Source organism: Typopeltis vanoorti, chromosome 6 (assembly GCF_054136105.1).
Source record: "Typopeltis vanoorti isolate ZY-2024b chromosome 6, IOZ_Tvanoo_1.0, whole genome shotgun sequence".
NCBI lineage: Eukaryota > Metazoa > Arthropoda > Arachnida > Uropygi > Thelyphonidae > Typopeltis > Typopeltis vanoorti.
In genome coordinates, this window is record NC_143554.1 from 145,331,368 (window position 1) to 145,352,607 (window position 21,240).

Sequence of the window (21,240 nt, forward strand, 5' to 3'; positions counted from 1 at the left end):
AGGAAAAGCTAATACTAAACATGATTAAGTTATAGCTGATTCAAAATATTTGAACTATGTATATATTCCTGATTGCTATTATTATTTGTTAACAGCAATGTTTCAATTGCTCCTCTCCCTCAGTCAATTGTGGACAGGTTGGAGGTTAATGATGTCTCTATTTCCATGTCTCAAGAGTGTGACAGTTGCCAAAAGATGCGCATTAGGGTATGGCTGACAGATTGTAGCCACATGCTTTGCCTCACTTGCATGCAGAAAAACGCTTACATTTTCGTGTGTCCTTTTTGTTTAATACAGATTAAAGGAAATCCGGATAAGGTATGTGAAAATCATTTATTCATATTTTTGTCATTATATTTTTCACCAGAGCCTGTGTAGCTCAGTGGATGTAGCGTTTGCACACCACGGCGCTTGGCCACATGAAGGAAGACTTCTTGGTTTCGAATCTAGTCGGCGACTAGATGAAATTTTTCTAAGCCTTTTTTCGACCGGTTCCCGAGTTAGTCGATCTCTGGCACGGGCAAGCGGGTTTTTTCTCGCGAAAACTCGGGTTTTTCGTCCCATAAACTCAAGAAAATCGACCGTAGAACCCACATTATTTCAGACATTAAATATTAGTCTTTGGGTTAGGGACCACGAGATGGTGGCACCTGTAGAGCTGTCTCTCTTCACTGTGTGCTGCTTCATTATTGATAGCCTTGGGCCAGCTATCTCTGATTGGGTACCAGTGGAGATTGATCTGCCCATTCAGTCTCCAAAAGTTAGATAGGGCTAAAAACGGCCTCGCCTACTCCCTGTATATACGGGAATAAAAAGGCGTTAGCTGATTTTTTTTTCACCATTCGTGGAATTCGATGTTTCTAATCATATTTTTGCATTTTTTCCAGTTTTTTTCTGCTTTCGAAATAAAGGTCGAAGCTGAAAAAGCTAATCTTCTGAATGTGAAATGTCTCAACAGTAATCATGGATGCACAACTGAGCTTCGCCTTATGGAAATGAAGGTTATCAATTATTATGGTTCTTATGCTTTGATTTAAAAATATCTTCTCAAATTCAAACATTTAACAGATGTGATGTGAATTGATCGGGTTTTTGATTACTTACAGAACCACCTCGATTCTTGTCGGTACACTGAAGTGGACTGTCCGCAGAACTGTAAAGCCAAAATATGTGAGAAGGATTTGTTTAACCATTTGTTGAATAACTGCCCTGGGACTCCACAGGAAAATGCAAATCATTATCTTAAAACGAAAGTTGAAGTAAGTATTGACACTCTAATAGTACCTAATAAAACTAAATCATCAAAAAGTCTTAATTTATTCTACAAAGGGAGTAGGAGCGACTCCTTAACCTTACCTAACAATTGGTCATCAACCTGCCTCCAGCCAAGTAGTAAGAGGATAAATGAGTACATGGATACCGATGATTTCAAGATTTTGGAAGGACAGAGTGCAGAAGACATGCCACCATCTCATGCCCCTATAATTAATTTATATTTCACTCCAATAATTTATATATAATGATTAATAGAAATAAAAATAGAACCTTGTATGATGTCATGCTCTTATGATCTGCAAAAAGTTATATTTTGTGAGAATTTTCCACACAAGAAGTGATCAAAAATTTCTGGACTGACTGTGATGGCACTATCAGTAGTGATGTGGCCACTAGTGATCAGATCAAGATCAAGATAAGATAAGAACTTGCGACATGATTGGTTGTTCAGTTGCTAATGTCATTGTGTGTGACGTCATGTCACACACAATGACATGGAATGTTTGGAATTTCCCTGAGGGCAGATATGTTAGTGACGTCAGGTCTTCTGTTTTGGTTCACGTATGGAATTGTGGGTGATGGTTGAAGAAAAGAAATCGTGTCATGATTGATGGGACAGTATGAACCAAATAGGTTAGGGTGAATGGGGGAAGCAAGGTCAGTGTGTCCTTGATGTGTGTTGTTATCAGATGTAGATAAGTGACATCATTTGTTAGTTGTAAATAAGTGACGTTATTGATTTGAATGGAAAAGGAAGTTATATTACTGGATAAGGATTCGTAATGTGATTGGTGGGACACTTTAACCAAATATTGCTTGGGTGAATGGGGGAAGCGACCTCAGTGTCATGGATATGTGCTATTATGAGCTGTAGATAAGTAAATGGTTTGTGTATGGCATTATGAGTGATGGATAGTGATAGGATAGAGTTTAGAATGTTTGGAATTTCGCTGGGGGGCCCCTTCTGTCAGGGACATCATGTGGTGTGTTTCGTTCTTGTGTAGCATTGTCGGTGATTTTTAGAGATAAGGAATCATGATGTTATGTGTTTGGAAATTTTCGGGGAACATATGTTTCTGTGACATTACTTGGTGTTTTGGTTTGCCTTTGGAATTGTAGGTGATGTTTTTGAGATGAGATATCTTGGAATTTTCCCAGGGTAACACATATTTGTCATTGTCATCAAGATTTTTCTGGAGATGGTAGTTCTAATTTTCCGATATAGTTTAGGGTATTTCTTTCCTGTTAATAACTATGCGAATTCTTGGAGTAGAGTCGAGATGGCGGCAGCGTTAGACCTTTTCTGAATAATTAATTGTATGCTGGTGTTCCCTGAAACACACACACTCACACACACAAACACACAGACACACGTTTTTCTTCTCAATAAATGAGTATGGATATTTTTGGTTTAGAGTCGAGATGGCAGCAGCCTTTGGACCTTTTCTGAATAATTAATTATATGCTATCACTGATGTTCCTCAACTACAAACATTAGACAAGAAAAGCCGCTAATGAATCCCATGGTGATACTCTAATGTACCCTATGTTTATTCTTATAAAAAAAAACTTCAGTATTAGAATTAGAATTGCACTTACCAAAATATGCGATCATTGGTCATCGAAATTACAAATATCACATGCTATGTTTAAGTTAAACAAAAAAGATTAACTTACTTTCCAAAATGCGTCATCTTGGAACTATTGAGGTTTTCTGAATATTCCAAATTGTTGATTTTTAACATATATTCACAACACAAAACACAAAAACACAAGGTCTGAAATGCAGTTGACTTTTTCCTTATAGGTTACAATGTGCTTCGTTTATTTCCTTCACTCATGGTAGCCCAAGCTGTTTCTTTTCCGATGGTAGCTGAATGTCTCTTGTCATGGCTAATAACTGCCAGCGATCTGTTAATTGCATCTCTCAAAGTGTATTTTTTGATATTGTGATTGTTTTTTTTTTCAAGCTGGTTGGTTGTATTTTCTCAATTTTTTTTAAATTCAGTTTTCTACATATTCTAACAGAATATGTTAGCAAAATAAATAAATTGTGTGAATTTCTTCCCCCACCCCACTTAGATTTTTGATATGTGTTATCTTCAACTGTGTCATTTCCGTTTGCCAATTTGTTGTTCCTACTTGTGAACTTTTCTGACTGGGGCCTGGAATTGTCATAGTCTTATTTGAGGGTTTGATAATGCTCCCACACAACAATCCAAACTTCACATCTCATTTCCGTTTGCTATTTTGTCATATCAATGTGTGACATTCTCTGATTGGTTTGGAAGTTTTCATTAGCGTTTTCTTATTTTTCTAATGAATATTAGCTCTGTAATATACTTTGTTAATTTCTATGTTACCTTTTATTTGACTGAAATGTTATTTACAAATTGTATTTACTGAATCTACATATAGAAATTAAATAAAGTGAAAAAGCAATTTTTTTTTATTCTTCTGATTTAACATTTGCACTGATGTTAATTTATCTTGAAGATGACTGACTGATTTCTGCTCATTTGTTTTCGCTGCTCTTTCAGACTATGGGAACTTTAGTTTATACAGTTTGTAAACAATTAATCACATCCTTTCATAGCTGTATCGTGCAGTTTTCTACAGAGGTAAAATTTCCCAGGGTTGTGTGTCCCATGGTTCCTGATGTGACTAAATGTTTTCATCATTCACTGGTTCTTTCATTGTGACATGCATATCCTAATCTTCATTCATTCCTGATTATGGAATTTTATTATGGCATCCTGCTTTCAAGGTGATACATGAATTGTTTACACTAGTGTGGCTACCAGAGGTTTGGAATTTGATTTCATGTGATCGATGAGAACTAAGTTTATTCGATGTCATGTGTTCTCTTTATTGGTTTTCAATTAGTTATGATTTTTTAACTATTATTGCCCAATTGCTTAAAATTTTAAAACGCAATCGAATTGCAAATGCCTAGATGTAAAAATATGTGCATCTGCTCTTGCACAAATGCCAATCATAGTGTGAAGAACCTTTTTTTAATAGATTTTTCAACAGCAACAAATGTCTGAATTTGTACATACAAAATAATATTTGTCCAAAAATCTATCATTGTAGGCAATGTTTGACTACTTTCTCTACAGATAAAAGCCACATCTGTCCACCTGAAAATGACTGATTTTGGTAGTCACAAACTCGAGTTCTGGAGTGAAACCTGTGTGGATCACTTCCTAGACAAGTTCTTTTCTGTCAAGAATATCATGAAACAGGATCGAGATGGTAGGATCCTTCGGACTGTCAAACCAAAATACAAAAATATCCATGTGATTGCACACAATTTTCATGGTTTTGACAGGTATTTTATTTTAGAATATCTTTTTGCAAAAAATTTCCTACCCCGTGTAGTGCTTGACAGATCGAAGATACTGGCTGTCTATTATGACCCATTAAATATCATATTTCTTGACAGTTTTTTGCATTTGTGTCCCTCTAAGGAAACTGCCAGCCATGTTTGATCTCCCAGAAGTTCATAAGGATTTCTTTCCTCATAAGATTCACACATCCGATTCGCTGGATCAATGCAGAGACATCCCCAAAAAATCATATTTCCAGCCGGAATTTATGAACAAAGTTACTCGTACAGAGTTCGAGAGTTGGTACGAAAATCAGCTAAACACTGAATACTGTCTGAAAGCAGAACTTTGCGATATACCAAAGATGCCACACGTGTTTTGCATGACAGTTGCAATACTTTTTGCACTCTTCATAGATTGATCCCTTTCTTCGTGAGATTACAATTGCAGGAGTATGTTTGGGAGTATTTCTTCAAAACATTTTAAAACCAAACAATTTGGCCAAACTTCCTGCTATGGGTTACATAGGGGCAAATGTGCAAAGTTGAAAGGTTTTTGCTTGGCTCAAATGGCAAGAACAACAGAGCAACATAACCATACAACATGCATATTCTATAGGGGGGGTAGGGGTGAGGGTAATTTTGTCGATGGGAAATGTGGAAGCTTTTTAAATGAATTCTATGGCTGCTTTCATCATAGTTGCCGAAAATGTCACAGACCAAGTACATTCCAACCATATGATTTCCCTTTTTGAGTAAACCAAGGATCACGAACAATATTTTTGTAGAAAAGGATTCGATGTTATCTCAATTTGTGAATGCCAATTTAATACAGAAATTTTTGAAAACACAGCTATGAAAACCTTTATTGCTGCTCTTAAAATTCCAGATCCCATTTTACCTTGTAGTGCTCTGCATGACGGTCGAACTGACTGCTACAAAATGTATCACAAAACTCAGTCAGAAGGGGAAGTTATTCGCTATTTGGACTTTAATAGCCTTTATCCATGGGTGATGAAATATATATATATATATATATATATATATATACATACACTGCTTCAAAAAGAAATCAACGGACACCAATTGAGCAAGAAACTTTGTGACATGTAGCTAGACACGTTTTTGTAGCTGGCATAAATTGGAGGAATCTGATGCTCTCAAGTCAGTGCAACTGTGTCCACCTGAAATGTCTGCAAGAAGGGAACTGATGGGGGTTTGAGAAAGGCGTTTTGATAGATTGCCATGTTTGATACCTATCTCTTCAGTAAATTTTGAAAATTCGCCATTACAGGTTAACCGTCAGCGATACCATACCGAGATGGAAGTGCAGGGAGTCAACTGCAAGTGCTACCCGGAGTGGAGGACCCACTACTCTCACTAAACGTGACCCCAGGATCACGTTTAGTGAGTTTAGTTTTTGCATATTATCCTATGAAGGATAATATGCAAAATCCCGAGTTAGTCGATCTCTGGCACAGGCTAGAGGGTTTTTTCTCCCGGAAACTCGGGTTTTTTGCCCCGTAAACTCAAGAAAATCGACCTTCGAACCCACACTATTTTCAGACATTAAAAATATTGTGTTAGGGTTAGATGAATCAGTGATAGCCTTGGGCTGGCTATCTCTCTGATTGGCTACCAGTGGAGATTGAACTGTCCACTCAATCTCCTAAAAGTTAGATAGGGTAAATGCCCCGCCTACTCCCTATATGGGAACAAATAGGCATTAGCTGATTTTTTCTCCTATGAAGGATAATATGCAAAACGGCCATTTTGTTGACTTAGAGGTTGAAAGCGGGATTCTCGGTATTGACTGCAACACAAATCTGCACAAAAATATTCTGAACCATGGCTCACAACATGGGTATAGTAGGACTGCAATATGTATGCCAGTGTCCAAAGAGCAGTGTACAGTGGGATGTGGAAGCTTGGAAAGCTATGTTACAGAGCGAGGCAACACTTTAACTCTCTACTGAACAGATGAACACGGGTGTTCGAGTGACGGTTGCCCTGCGAAAGTCTCTCACCAGAGTGCTTAACCCCAACTATGAAATTCGGAGGTGGAGGTGTGATGGTATGGTCTTGATTTTCCTGGTTTGGCTTGAGACCTCTATTTGTGGTGCGTGGTATTGCAGTCTTGCTGATCATTCTGGACAATGCAGTGCTTCCTACTTTGTGATGTTTCTACATAACTGACCAGTGTCTATTTCAGCAAGCCATGTCACACCATGTCTTAAGGCTGCTGCAGGTTTTTGGACATGAACCTCACTACACTTGACTGCCTTCCACAGATTCCTGATCTCAATCCTATTGAACATCTGTGGGATGAAGTTGAGTGTCGGGTGGGGTCAACAGACTTCAACCCAGTTAGGACCTCATTACATGCTTACAGGAAGAATGGTCCAAAATTCCAATTGATCGCTATCGTACGCGTGTGGAAAGTATGCCTGTAGGTTTGCATCAGGCATCGCCATCGCAACGAAAGGGGTACCATCTTATTTGGTTAGGCTCCATGGTGTTCGTTCACACTATGGTGTCTCTTGACTTCTTTCCAAGCATGCATGTTCTTTCTGGTACTTCATCCGATTAAATTCAATACTGAATATAGCAATGTATGAAAAGTAATGCATCCTCTCTGATTTTTACAATATAAACACACTGTGAAGGCTAATACGGAGATGGCAGAGGTTTTCAAACAGGCGATGAGAATGTACATTCAATGTATAGAGAATATACTAGTCTTGCGGCCTTAGTAGTTTCTGCCATAATTCAAAACAACGAACCCAACCTTTCCCACATTGGTGTAATGTTCTACATTTTTCACACTAGTATATCAGTGAGTAGCCCTTTAATCTCCAGATCCACACATGACCAACAGAATCAAACATTTGGAAGCGTGATTCGTCGCTATACAGAATTATTTACCAATCATCTACAGTTCAGGAACGGTATGAAAGATACCAGTCCAACGTCGGTTGGCGTTGAGGGAAAGAATGATGTGTGGCTTCTTCGCAGTAGCCTTGCCATGGTAACATTGGGAATGCAACTCTCTACATCCAGTTCTACTGCTGAGAGATGTCCCTGCAGCATTTTCTACATTGACTGCGAGGTCCGCTGCTGATGACGTGTGAGATGCTCGAACCTTCAGCGACATATCAGTTGATTTAATATCATTTTGTTCTAGGTGTTTATCAGAACTTTCCTAAAATAATAATAATTTTTATTATTATTTTACTTTGCTACAAAAATTCAGTATACAAGTTACTGAGTACATTCTTTTTTGATATAATTGTTTGTTTGGTTGGCATGTCTGCTTTCTTCCTCGAAGCTTCTATATGTTAGAGCAATAGCTTTTAATCAATATAGTTTGCTTGTTATTATCTGAGGAAGATATGAGATGGCGGTGGCTTCGTGGTTTTGTTTCAGTACCCTTCGCGAGCCATGTGTAGATTTAACTATTTATATGTATCTGCTTGGAAAGTTATATATGATGACATGTATATATAATTTAATTTTTTTTTCTGGTTAACGTGTAGAGACGAGTACACGCGCCGACGGACCACCACACGTGAGCACAGTTTAACCTTTTTGAAGGGAGGTTGGATTTGGATATGTGACGTGTATGTGTCCTTGTAATGGTGGTTCAGAGGAATTCGTTATAGGTTTGTGTCTGTGCATTCGTGCATGTGCGTGTGCGTAATTTCAGTCTAAATTTCAGTCTCGCTATGATGTCTATCTATGTAACTCCTGTTTCAGCTTTCTGTACGTCCCTGGGTTTCTCTGATCGAATAGCAGTTTGTTGATCATGACAGGTATGTAGAAGTTTTTCCGTAATAATTATTATACTTATATGTTATGTGGTTTGTTGTCTGTGATCTTGTTATCTGAGTAACCAGAGAAACATATCTGATATTGCTCTGGTTACTCTGTAGGATGAAGTGAAATAATGTTTTAGCATGACTGTGTAGTTGCATAAGTTATACTTTAAATATTTTGTGTTCTATCTTGCTGTCCATATAAATTTCTCTTTGTTTGAAGAATATCAGTTTTACTATTTTATTTTGCAACAAATTTAACCTATTAAGTGTGTAGTCTGCATAGAATGCGTATGATGTAGTTGCGTAATCTTAAAATGTTTTCACATAATGCTTTATAGATTAGTATTTCTGTGTGTGCCAGAGCAATATCTATTAATCGATATACATTGCTTGCTGTTATCCTGAGTTTGTTGTGTAGATAATTTGTATGGCTATTCCAACTTTGATCAACATCGAAGTGAAGATCGAAATGACATGTTGTTTTCACGAGTGTGATGGTTGTGGTTTTAAGATTAGGATGGATGTCGGATATTGAGATATTTCGTTTCCATTAGTAGGATCTGGGAGGGATTTTGAATATCATTACTTTTGTGTTTTCAGTGTTTATATATATATCCCGTTTTCAGTTAGCCAGTTTGTGATCAGATTGATGTCTTGTTGCATATTTGTGTAAGCGATATTTGCGTTGTTGTGAATGGATACTATGGCCGTGTCGTCTGCGTATTTGAAGATTTTACTTTTTAGGGGAAGATGTCTAACATCGTATGTGTGTGTGTTAAACAGAATGGAAAAAAGAATAGTCCTTTTGGAACTCCAGTTAGCTCTTTGCTGTGCGCTGATCCTATACATGTGCTGTGCTTTTCTGATTTTCCTGTATGCTTTGAAATCAAGGAGAGGACCTCCGATTCCGATCTGTGTTAGTTTGTTTAACACGATTTTGTGTCTTAGTTTGTCAAACGCTTTTGTTAGGTCAATAAAAACAACTACTACTATTATGTTCTTATCAAACTGAGCGTTTATGAGGTCTGTGAAATATTCCAAGGAGTGTTGCTGTTCCTTTATTTGTTTAAAAACCGTATTGTGTTTTGGGAATAATTCGAAATTTTTTAGTGTACGTGAAGAGTTTGTGATACATAATGGGCCCCACGATTTTGTTTACAGAAAATGTTGCGATGGGTCTGTGGTTACTTATAATATTTCTTTTATCATGTTTATGTATATTCGTGATTAATACAGTCTTTAGTGTTTCAGGTATGTTTCCCGTTTCGAAGATTTTATTTAACAGTTTTAGTATAACTGGACATAGGTTAATTGAGTGTAATTTGATGTCTTTTGGTCTGATTCCGTCTATCTCCTGTCCTTTGTTAGGGTTAATTTATTGAATTGCCAGTGATAGTTCTTCTGTTACTGTGGGGAACGTCATTGACGGGGTTGCTTTTGGTCCTAGTGCAGAATATTTCTTTCTAAGTTAAGGGGATAAAAATCCCTTATTGTTTTTAGCCAGTAAGCGAAACTAAGATCGAAAACTACGATCTGTAACGTTTCCTGCCGACGAACTGTCAGCGTATCCAAGCGTAAGTGACCACTTGGTAGTGCCACACCACGGCAACTCGTTGCAAAGGTGGAGCAAGATCCCTCACTGTTCTTGATATTTTCTCATAATGTAAAACACACAGCTCTTAAGAGATGTAGTACTGTTTTACATTATGAGGAGAGGTCACTACCCAGACCGGTTTCAATCTTTTTTGAGGTCTCATCAGTGAGTAGCTAGACCTAGAATATCAGAGTTTAAGTGAAGAAAACTTACATACTCTTGCTATACGATATATATCAACTTATATCAACCTCGCCAGAAAAAAATAGCCGTTTGGCTTTTCATCTTAGTTATTATAATATTTCTTTCTGTTAGGAGAGAATGTTTCTTGCAGTTTTTGGACAGAGTTCACGAAGTGCTGATTAGAGTTGTTTGCCAACTGTTTGAGGGATTTGGGCTCGCAAGCAAAGTTGTGTTTTATTGTTTCTGAGGCAGTGGTTCTGTGTATATTGTTCAGCATTTCATTAATCAGGTGCCAGGTTTCCTTTATATCGTTCTGAGCTGTCGTTAATTTGTTTCTATAATAGTTTCGTTTTTGCTGTTCTAATCTGTCTTGTTCAGTAATTCTGTTTTCTTTTGTATTCAACCTTATAAAACTGTGTTGATAATTGACCTCTGAAGTTGTTTCCATAGGGCATCTTTTCTTTGTATGTCTATTAACATGTTGTCTGTTATCCATGAATTCCGTGTAGTTTGGAAGCATATTTTTTTTATTAATGTTTATATATATATATTATTAAATGTAAGATTAAGGTTAGCATATACAACATCAGCAGAGTCTGAAGATGCTATCTGCATCCAGTCTGTTTTTCTGATTTCGTCATTTACTCTAGTTCTCGTTTATGATGCTATTATACTGCTTTGTAATCTCAGTGAGCTTCACGGCTTCTGGCTCAGTATGCAGCTGTTGTGCAATGGCATAATGGGTTACCAGTTAACACGTTATGACGTCTGCTGTATAGCGGTTTGGAGGGGCCTGTATATTTACGTGGTCAATACAGGATGAGGCGATTGTATTTTCGACTGTCTTTTCGTGTGTCTGGATGAGGTCATGTTATATGCTGATAGGAGGTCTAGGTGTTGCTATGTTATTATTTATGCTCATCATGTTTATATTTACGTCACCTATTATTATCAGATATTCTGAGGAACATTCTTCCGTGATAGAAAGCCATCTGTTTAATTCATCTAGAAATTTTGTGTGGCTTAAATTGTGTTGTCCGTATATTGCGTTTAATATTAAAGAGTTCTCTTGTTTCATTTTTTAAACTTCGATGCATATATTTTAGGCATATTCGAATTTATTGTTTATTTCTATTACTTCTAATTTATATTGCTAAAAACTTCCACTCGTCAAGCTTCTCCTTCGATTTTTGCTGCCAAGTAGCCTCAGATACACTGGAATAGACAAAATGCATATTTCTCTGAGAGTCACTGCATGTTATGTGATTTTCTTCCCTTGTTAAGTCTTGCTGGCATTTATAGCACTTCATCTTTCTGGTTTTGGCGATCCTGGTGTGACTGCTGAAATGGTGACTTTCTTTGTATCCCTGTAGCGTAGTTAACTACTCTATGCCTCAAGCTCTGAAAGCCTGTGACTTATTTGTTACTTAACAGATACTTACAGTTTTTACATCAATATATTTGGCTTGAAGAACGGAATTCATTGATACGAGGGTAGTATGAAACGTTCTCGGCCTTGACCATAGATGGCAAGGCTATCGGGAAGAGTTTTTGTTCTAAATTGGTACATCTGTCTTAAGCATCCGTGTGAAATTGCAAGTCATTCTATCAAGTAGTTATTTTTATACAGCTGTCTGAAGCAAACGTGTTGTCTGTATCCCTTGAAATGGATAAAATTGAGTATCGTGCGGTTATAAAATTTTTTGTAAAAGGTTTAACGCCAAAAGAAATTCATTCCAAGTTCATAAAAGTTTATGGGCACTCTTCTCCTTCGTTTTCGAGAATCACGAAATGGGCTGCCGAGATTAAATGTGGCCGTACCAGCATTGAAGATGATCCAAGTGAAGGACGTCCAAAAAGTGTAACAACGCCAGAAATCAAGTGCACGATATCGTATTGAATGACCGGCGAGTCACAGTTTGCTGAGATTATGGGCATTTCAAAAGAACGTATGAGATATATTCTGCATGAAGAATTGCAAATGAAAAAGCTTTCGCATGATGGGTGCCACGCTTGCTCACAACAGATCAAAAACGCATTCGGATGAAAATCTCTGAACAGTACTTCGAGCGTGTTAACAAGAATAAAACGGATTTTGTGCATCGATTTATTACTATGGATTAGACTTGGATTCACCTTTACACACCAGAATCCAAACAGCAGTCAAAACAGTGGAGAGAAGCCGGTTGTTTAGCGCCAAAGAAGACAAAGTCGGTTTCATAAGCAGGAAAGGCTATGGCATCAGTGTTTTGGGATGCTAAAGGCATTTTGTTTATTGATTATCTTGAAAAAGGGTAAAATAATAACAGGGGATTATTATTCCGAACTTTTAACCAGACCAGACGAAAAATTCGTGAGAAAAGACGCGGTTTGCAGAAAAGAAAAATCGTCTTTCATCAGAACAATGCACCTGCCCGCAAAGGTGTTTTGGCAATGAGAAAATTAAGGGATCTGCACTATGAATTGTTGGAACATCCACCCAATTCCCCAGATTTGCTGCCTCTAACTTCTATCTCTTCCCAAAACTAAAACTCTTCTTCTTCGCTGGTCACATTTTTCTTCGAATCAAGACGTGATTTCAGCTCTTGAGGGGTATTTTGCAGATCTTATTGAGAACCACTACAGGGACTGGATAATGGCGCTGGAGCATCGCTGGACTAAATGTATTAGTCTTAAGGGAAATTATGTTGAGAAATAAAAATTATTTTGAAATTATAAATTCGTTCTTTCATTGTTAGGCCGAGAACTTTTCAGACCGCCATCGTACACTCTGAATTTTAATCCACAAGAAAAATACTCTACAACGCTTAAGAAATGGGATTATCGAAATAGCGCGCTTGCTAAAACTTGCTGTTAAAGTGTTCTTCTTAAATAATAAGATTATTGCCTACTGTAAAACAAATGAAATCAGGATATTTACAGTTTCATGAGCACGTACTGGATAGGTTTAATAATATTTTAAATGCAAAAAATATTCCACAGCGATGGCGTCAATTAATGGTTCTCTTATAATATCCGAGATATTTTCGTAACTCGACAATTGAAAAGTTATTTTAAATAGAATCACAACTCTTTTTGGATGATGCACAACCATATGTATAAACAGACATTATAGAAAGATTGTCGACAATAAATCATATCCATATTATTACCCAAGTAATAAAAATAAGTACATCAATATCATCTTCCTGCATATTCAGGTCTGCACATTTTGAGAAAGGCTTTGATTATTTGTATAAATTAGAAGGAATAATAGTTTAAAAGAACAGATCATGTAGGAAATTATATCAGATTACTGAATATTAGATCTTGCCAGAGAGTATAAAGTTAGAATATCAGGAAATAGCATTTAGCATTGAGAGAATAGCGAGGCAAGATGATCCGATAACACCCAAGTTGCTATTTGATACATTAGCCGTCTTTCGGAATATCACAGAAAGAATATATAATTAATATTTCAGATCATACTGAACTAAAATTTGCAACAATTCCTACGGATGTGGATAAAGAAAAAAATAGAAATAAATAATACAATCATTCTCCGAATCAAAGATATTTGGCTGCATAAAGATTACCTGTTTGGAGATTGATTTCTATGCTTAAAAAATAAAGCTATTTAATTCATACATTATTCCAGTGTTTACTTACGGAAAAAAAGATTTCGGGAAACGAATAACAACAGGCTAGGTATTGCCCAAATAGCCCTAGAGAGAGAGAAGAACGTTCCAAATAACAAAAAGGGATGGAATTAGACATAACAGAATTGGAGAGGAATGATTAGAGTATTGTATATTGTGAATTATTGTAAAACATGTAAAAGGAAATTGGCTGTCCATATTAGCAGATTAAGGGAAGAGAGATAATCGAAATTGTGGATAACTGATTGGATATTGAGAGAAGGAAATGTTGCCAAAGAACAAGATGGAGGAATGAACTGCGATATTTGCTAGTCGCAGTTCATTATAGTTTATGGAGAGTCGTTTTATACAGAAGAACAGCGTTTCTCAAATGGTGGGTCACGATCCGGCACAGGGTCAGGAAAGCTAAATGCCGGGTCGCCTAAAAAAACTCTTGAAAACCTAGGTGTTTTGGAGTTTTCTTCTTTTTTTTTCACGAAACTCTGAAATACAAGTAAATAGCGTTTAATCGGGGCTAATGAATAAATAATTTAATTAATAGAGACCAAAAACGAGCTCCGTCCGCGTCCGCGTCGCCATTTCACAGTCTCTTTGTTCACGATCAAGTAGCTCAACTGCTGGCGAGGCTGCGCGGCGACAACCGCGCCACCAGGCGAATCGTTTGACGATCGGGCGAGTTTGTTTTACTCGCCCGCCACATACTCACTCTGCTTGTTCAGATATCTTTGAGTTAAGCATCGATGGAGTATTTTTTTATATTTACTGATTACGTGTACCTTGCTCGGTGAGTTCGGCTGAACAACTGTAATTATTATAATTGTTTCTAAATAATTTATTACATTCTTTCTTCATCTCGCTTTCCATTACCCATTTAACGATGGAGAAATGGGTAATAAAACAACAAACAAACAATGTGTCGTTTACAAATTCTTCGATTAGCACCAATGAACAATCGAGTGACGTGCAGCTGGGCACGAGTTCTAAGAATAGCACTAACAAACGGCTGCACGATGTGTTGTCTACTACTCTTACAAAGAAGAAGAATAAGATGTATTGGACCGGACAGTATTCTGAGGATTACCTACAATTCGGTTTCATCATGGGTGCTGATGAGAAACCATTATGTGTTATTTGTTGTGCGGCACTTTCAAACAAGTCCTGAGACCTTCAAAGTTGAAGCGACATTTGGAATTGAAACATCCGAACTGCAGTAATAAGCCAATAGATTTCTTTATAAATAACAAGAGAGAACTAAAAACTACCAAGAACACTATGTCTTCGAGTTTTTCTCAGTCTAAAAAGCTTGTAATGGCTTCTTATGAAATATCAAAATTAATTGCTGAAACTGTTTATCCTCACACAGTTGCCGAGAAATTAATGCTTCCAGCAATGAAAATGTTAGCATCTCGAATATGTGATAAAAACAGGAGAGCCAAGTAAATATGCTGATGCTATCAATTAACACAGTGAAGCGTAGAATAATGAAAATGGCAGATAATAGTGAAAAAACTCTCGTAGGTCACTTAAAAGAGCGCAATTGTTTTCCCCTTGCAAGTCGATGAAAGTACAAACATATCGGACAATGCCAATTTAATGTGTTTTTGAGATACGATTGTGGCAATACAAATCACATCGAATTTGCTTTTTGTAAACCTCTAACAACAGCTGAAGAAATTTTTAATTTTATTGCAAATTACATCAATGAAAAGAGCATTGAATGGAAGAAATGCGTGGAGTGAGTAGCGATGGAGTCTACTCAATGGCATTCGCACGTACTGGACTTTTTCCGAAGATCAAAGTCACAGCACCAGACTGTGTATGGGGCATTGTAGCATTCACAGAGAAGCATTGGCCGTCAAAAGAATGCCATTGCTTTTAATTGAAACTATGCAAGTGAGTGTGTAGAATTTATAAACTTCATAAAATCTCGTCCATTGAATTCAAGAATATTCTCTGCGTTGTGCAAAGAAATGAGAAGTGAACATGAACATCTTTTACACTGCGAGGTGCGATGGCTGTCAAGAGGGAATGTTTTAAGAAAACTTATTGAAATGAAGGATAAAGTTTTAATTTTCTTAGACCAACAACCCCCAACGGCTAGGAATGTATTATTTGCATTCAAAGACAGTTTTCATGATGTCAATTGATTAATCAAAGTTGCCTACCTTTGTGACATTTTGGAATTTTTGAATAATTTAAATTTGATATTACAAGGTAGCAATGTAACTGTATTTAAAGTGCAAGAGAAGGTGGAAGCTGCAACAAAAAAACTCAATTTGTGGTTCCATCGTGTGGAACCAGGGAATTACAAATCCTTTACAAAGCTAACAGAATTACAAAAAGAGTACAATATGAGTTCCATACCGGAGAGAGATTTCAGCTGTTATCAAGGAACATATGCTAGGACTGCAGGCAAGTCTGAAGGAATATTTCCCTCCAATCAACAGCAACAAAGCATGAATAAGGAACCCTTTTACAGTGAACGTTGAATCTGAGACAGAACTGCCGGATTCAGATAATTGAACTTTCAAGTGATACGGCATTCAACGACATCTTCAACTCAATACCACTGATGGATTTTTGGCTGTCTTACCGTCAGGAGTACTCAGTTTTAGCAGAAAAAGCGATAAAATTTCTAATGCCTTTTGCACAACTTATAACACAGGCTTTTCAAGACAGTTTTTTCTAAAAAATATAGACCAATTGGAAGTCGAACCGGATTTAAGAATAAAGTTATCACCTTTTCCTCCAAACCTGAAGTTTCTAGTTAACAAACAACAGCATCACACTTCTCATTAATAAATTACTTGGCTTTAGTTTAATTTCTTTATAATTTTGTAAGAGTAAATACTTCTTTATAATAATAATAATAATTGAAAACTCTATGAACATTCAAATTTGTTTTATTTTACCTATTGGCCATAAAAATTTTAGTCGGTCACGAAGATGAAGTATTAAAATAACCGGGCCAAGGAAAAAAAGTTTGCGAAACCTTGTAGTAGAAGATGGAAAGAATTGGAGAAAAATAAATCAGAAACGGAATTAAACAGAATTTTTCTCAAGAAATAAGGCAGATTTTTAATGTCGAAATTTCATCAAATCAACTGTGTAATCGGTATCTAACTATATGAAATGTAAGCGGGAATTAAAATAAGTACTTCTTAGAGTTAGCAGACCGCTTAGTACTGAGTACACAGTAGGAACATCCTTCGCGATGGCGAGAGTCTCAGGGCTACCCAACAAAAACCAACTGGTTTGCCGATTTGATTTCATTTCTAAATATTAATATGTTAATTTTAATTAATAAAGAGCGCCACCTATACCTTTGAAGAATGAAACGTGTTGGGCTTTTTTATTTTGTAAAGAAAAAACCTTCACTTTCATCTTTAATTAAATTAGTGACATTTTTACTTTTTTTTAACATATTTATTTAGGACTTCTTTCTCTTTTCAGGAAGTTCAAGCCATTAAATTGGAAGATGAGTCGCCAAGGCAAGATATCAAAGTAAAGCATTGATTGTTTACATTAATTTGCTGAACACAAAACTGCAATCTGTTTATTTATTTTATAAATATGATCTAGATTGAATTGGTTGTGCACAACCTCAGATGTCTTTATCGCATATCCTAATTTATTGCTTAAATCTACTCCATACAGTACAGTAGAATACTAATTTCGAAATTTTCGAAATTAGTATTCTACTTTATTTTCGGTATTATGATTCCAATAAATTAAATAATATCATTTAAAAGTGATTAATCCAATGATCGCTTGGAATTTTTCCTACAGTAGTTTTACAAAACAAAGTTAAACCCAATAAATGTTTTGTACTGTTAGTCTAAACCAATTTCCATTTTCAGGTAGCTATCGAGGAAGTAAACGAAAATATTGTCTGCAAGAAATCTACTGTGAATCACCTAGAATTAATGATAATGATCCAGGAATTTATGAAATTATTAGATAGTATATCTCAGGTTAGATGAAATAGTTTTGCTCAAAACAATCTCTTATTAGTTGCTAAATAACTGTTAATCACTATGAAATGGCAATAATTATTGTATTGAAAAGTTGATATTACTCTCTCAAAAAACTGACCGGAGCCTCCGTTGTTCAGTTAGTATAGACGAAACCCTTTGGTCGAAAAGACCTGGGTTCGATTCCCGTCAGTGACGTGAGGAACCTTTATCTGGTCCCTTTCGACGAAAGGTGAGTTAGCCGGTCATTTTCGAAGGTAGGGGATTTTTCACCAGGAAAGTTTGATTTTCTTCCCCAGAACAGGCAAACCGTCCCCGCGAACACACATGGATTACAGTCATGAATTGGAGGATTGTTGAAAGCAATAGTGAACTACCCTGTAAAAATCTTACCGGGAACATCTTGTGGGCAATGCCTACCAAGTCACCTATGGTTGGAAACGACTGAAAGGGAAAAACCAATGAAAAAACTGAACTCGTCGTTGTTTCTGCTATAATTCAAAACAACGCAACCCCCTTCTCCCACACAGCAATGTTGCATAGTTCTGACACTAGAATATAAGTGATCAGCCTGTGTACCTTAATGGAAGTGGTGTTTGAGTCCATAGCGCTATGCCGCCCGAAGAAAGACCTAAGTTCAATTCTCGTCGTCTGCTGGCGGAACATTTTCTTGTTCTTTCTTCGACCAGTGCAGAAGTTAGTCGATCTCTGGCACAGGCAAGAGTTGTTTTTTTTCTCATTGCAACTTACGTTTGTCGTCATGTAAAATCAAGAAAATCGACTATAGAACTGATGCTATTTCAGATAATAAATATTGTGCTGGAATATAGACAGAAATCGGTAGGCAACTGATAATTTGACATTTTAAGGGTGATGAGAATAGGATATGTCTAAAAGAATATGAGCACGGTATTATTCTGAATTGCACACTTAAAAACCTCAGTTTCTTAGAGCAAAAAATTACTCTTCTGCTCAAAAGATAACTTAACTGGGTTACAGACTAAAGAAGGACTAAAAACTAAAAACAGCTAATTGGTGATTAGCATTGAGTTGAAATTATGAGCATTTTGTTAATAAAATTTAGCAGCCATAAATAAAGACGTAAAATAAACATGATGGGTACCAAATGATCATCATTATGGGTAATTTTAATTATCTGCATATTGACTGGATAGGCAGTGAAATTTCATGAAACGATTTAAATTGGATTTATTGAGTTGTGAACTAACTTTCTCAAGTAGTATATGAAAGAAGGAAATCAAAGTCAAAGAGTGTTAGATTTGATTTCCCTCCTGTTGGCGGTAGTGTTCATGATGAACTCAATCGAAAATTAGACAAGTTTATGGATGTTCAAATTTAAGAAAAAACTTAAATGAAAGAAATAAATGAAAAAATAAATAAATAAAACAGAAAATTATAATCAACTGAGTATGGTAGTTCAGTTTCGTGGTATGGTTGCTAGATGGGAAAGGATATTGAGTACATGAGAGGAATTAAAAAAAATACTTAACTGATACAGCATCGGAATGTGTCTCTAGAGTACTAAGAATAAATAGGCTCGGAGAGAGATGCATGTGTAATCATATTAAGAAAGGGTGCTTAAGAAAAGATGACATGGCAGAAATACCGTGTGGAAAGGGATGATGCCAGTTATGAAAATTATAAAGAACAGGCTAGAGATAATTCTGAGCATGAAAATACACCGACTGCGCAAGCTAAAGACTAAAAAGGATTCCATCTTTATGCTGCAAGTAAACGAAAGAATAAATATGAAGTAATAGCTCTACTGGATGCAGATGGTATGTGGTTGATAGATGCAGAAGATATTTTTCAACCAATAAGTGGACGTTGTACTAAACGTTATCAACCTGCAATATTGAAATATTGAGTTCATTGCTACTTCTTCACTGGATGAAGAAACTCAGGTGTATGACGGAGATATTAGTGCCATGGGATGAACTGAATAACAATTTGGCATTAGGGCCGGTTGGGATTATCAGCACGGATGCTAAAATAGATGAATCTTTGACAAAGCTATATAATTTGAGTCTCAGAATAGGGAAGATAAACCAGGAGTGAAAAGAATATGGGATAATCCGATTGACCAAGAATTGATGCAAAGACTAATATGGCTAATTTTCGATTCATCAGTATTTTGGAGTGGTGGTGAATATTTTTCAAGGTTGATAGGAGATCGGAAACCGAAATGGGTTGACAAAGAATCTATACTTTGCAATGAACAACATGGACTTATCTATGTAACGTCATGCTTGAGTAGCTTGCTCACATTTTATAATAATGTCACAGGTTAAGTAAACAAGGTGAATGGACACACCAATATATCTGCAATATTTAAGGTGCCTAGTCGAATAGTGAAAGCAGGGCCGTACTTATGCGCAGACGCACGAGGCTCTAACTGCGAGCGCCGAAAAATTAAGACCCTTAATTTGGACCTTCTCTAAACAATGAGGGAAGATGGAGAACTCTATCGTCTCATTCCCGTCTACCTCGGGAAAAGTGTAAGTACAGGTCTGAGCGAATGGATCATGATTGATTCATTCATATTGAATATTTACATTAATCAGATTGGGAAAGATCCTGTAGAAGACACCGATATTTGCTGATGCAAAGATAGGTTAGGTAATCAGGAATGCTGCTGATATGCAGTACTTGCAGAATGATTTGAGTAGGCTGGAATTGTGGGCAACGGAAAATTGATGTTAGTTCAATGTCAGTAAATGTAAAGTCATGCACTTTGGTGTGATTACATATCCAATAACATATTATATTGGTGGGATTATGCTAGAAGAAACTGATGAGGATCTCAGGATATTGGAGTTTTAGTAGGCAGGAAGTTTAAGTTCAAATTTCTTCCTATTTCTATCCTATTTATTCTTCGACTCTAGGTACACATTCTGATATTGCATCGGATAAGTATTTATTAAATTATCGCAACTAACTTCTTCCCATACAGCAGCGACTGCAAGTACAACTCATTGGATAATTGCAGTGATAATGAGAATTTTGACATGTAAGGAAGCAATTTGGCACTTTACAGTGCACTGATGGATAATACGACCTGGCTTGGACTATTGTACTTAGGTATGAGCTTTCGGTTTCTGTTGGAATTCTGATACAGTAGAGAGAGTGCAAAGAGAATGTTAAAATGACATGTTGAAATTACTTTGGGATTGTGTAATGTGGGTTATGAAGACCGATTGAAAATTTATAGACTATAGACACTAGCAAACAGGATAAAGAGGGGTGATATGATTGAGACTTACAAATTTCTGATAGTATCATACCACCAGAAAGGAATTTTCATTTTATATGGGGTGGGAATTAAGAAGAAAGGGCATCAAAGGAGGTTGAGAATGAATGTAATGAAGAATGGGGGTTAGAGCTAGGTTTTCTGTCATAGAGGAAT

At 36.5% G+C, this 21,240-nt stretch overlaps 1 protein-coding gene across 4 annotated transcripts in view; it reads left to right on the plus strand.

The window, feature by feature from the left end:
- The window catches only part of LOC150106022 (TNF receptor-associated factor 5-like), a 103,791-nt gene that overhangs the window by 69,799 nt on the left and 12,752 nt on the right, over positions 1-21,240 (plus strand). For 3 of the 4 annotated variants that reach the window (XM_090393754.1, XM_090393751.1, XM_090393753.1), the window contains exons 3-7: positions 96-318; positions 888-1,001; positions 1,107-1,259; positions 17,293-17,343; positions 17,700-17,813. In XM_090393754.1, the coding sequence (XP_090249880.1) occupies positions 166-318; positions 888-1,001; positions 1,107-1,259; positions 17,293-17,343; positions 17,700-17,813 (585 nt within the window). In that variant the 5' untranslated portion in view covers positions 96-165. The remainder of the gene's footprint in view (positions 1-95; positions 319-887; positions 1,002-1,106; positions 1,260-17,292; positions 17,344-17,699; positions 17,814-21,240) is intronic. The other variant, XM_090393752.1, reaches the window with a different exon arrangement.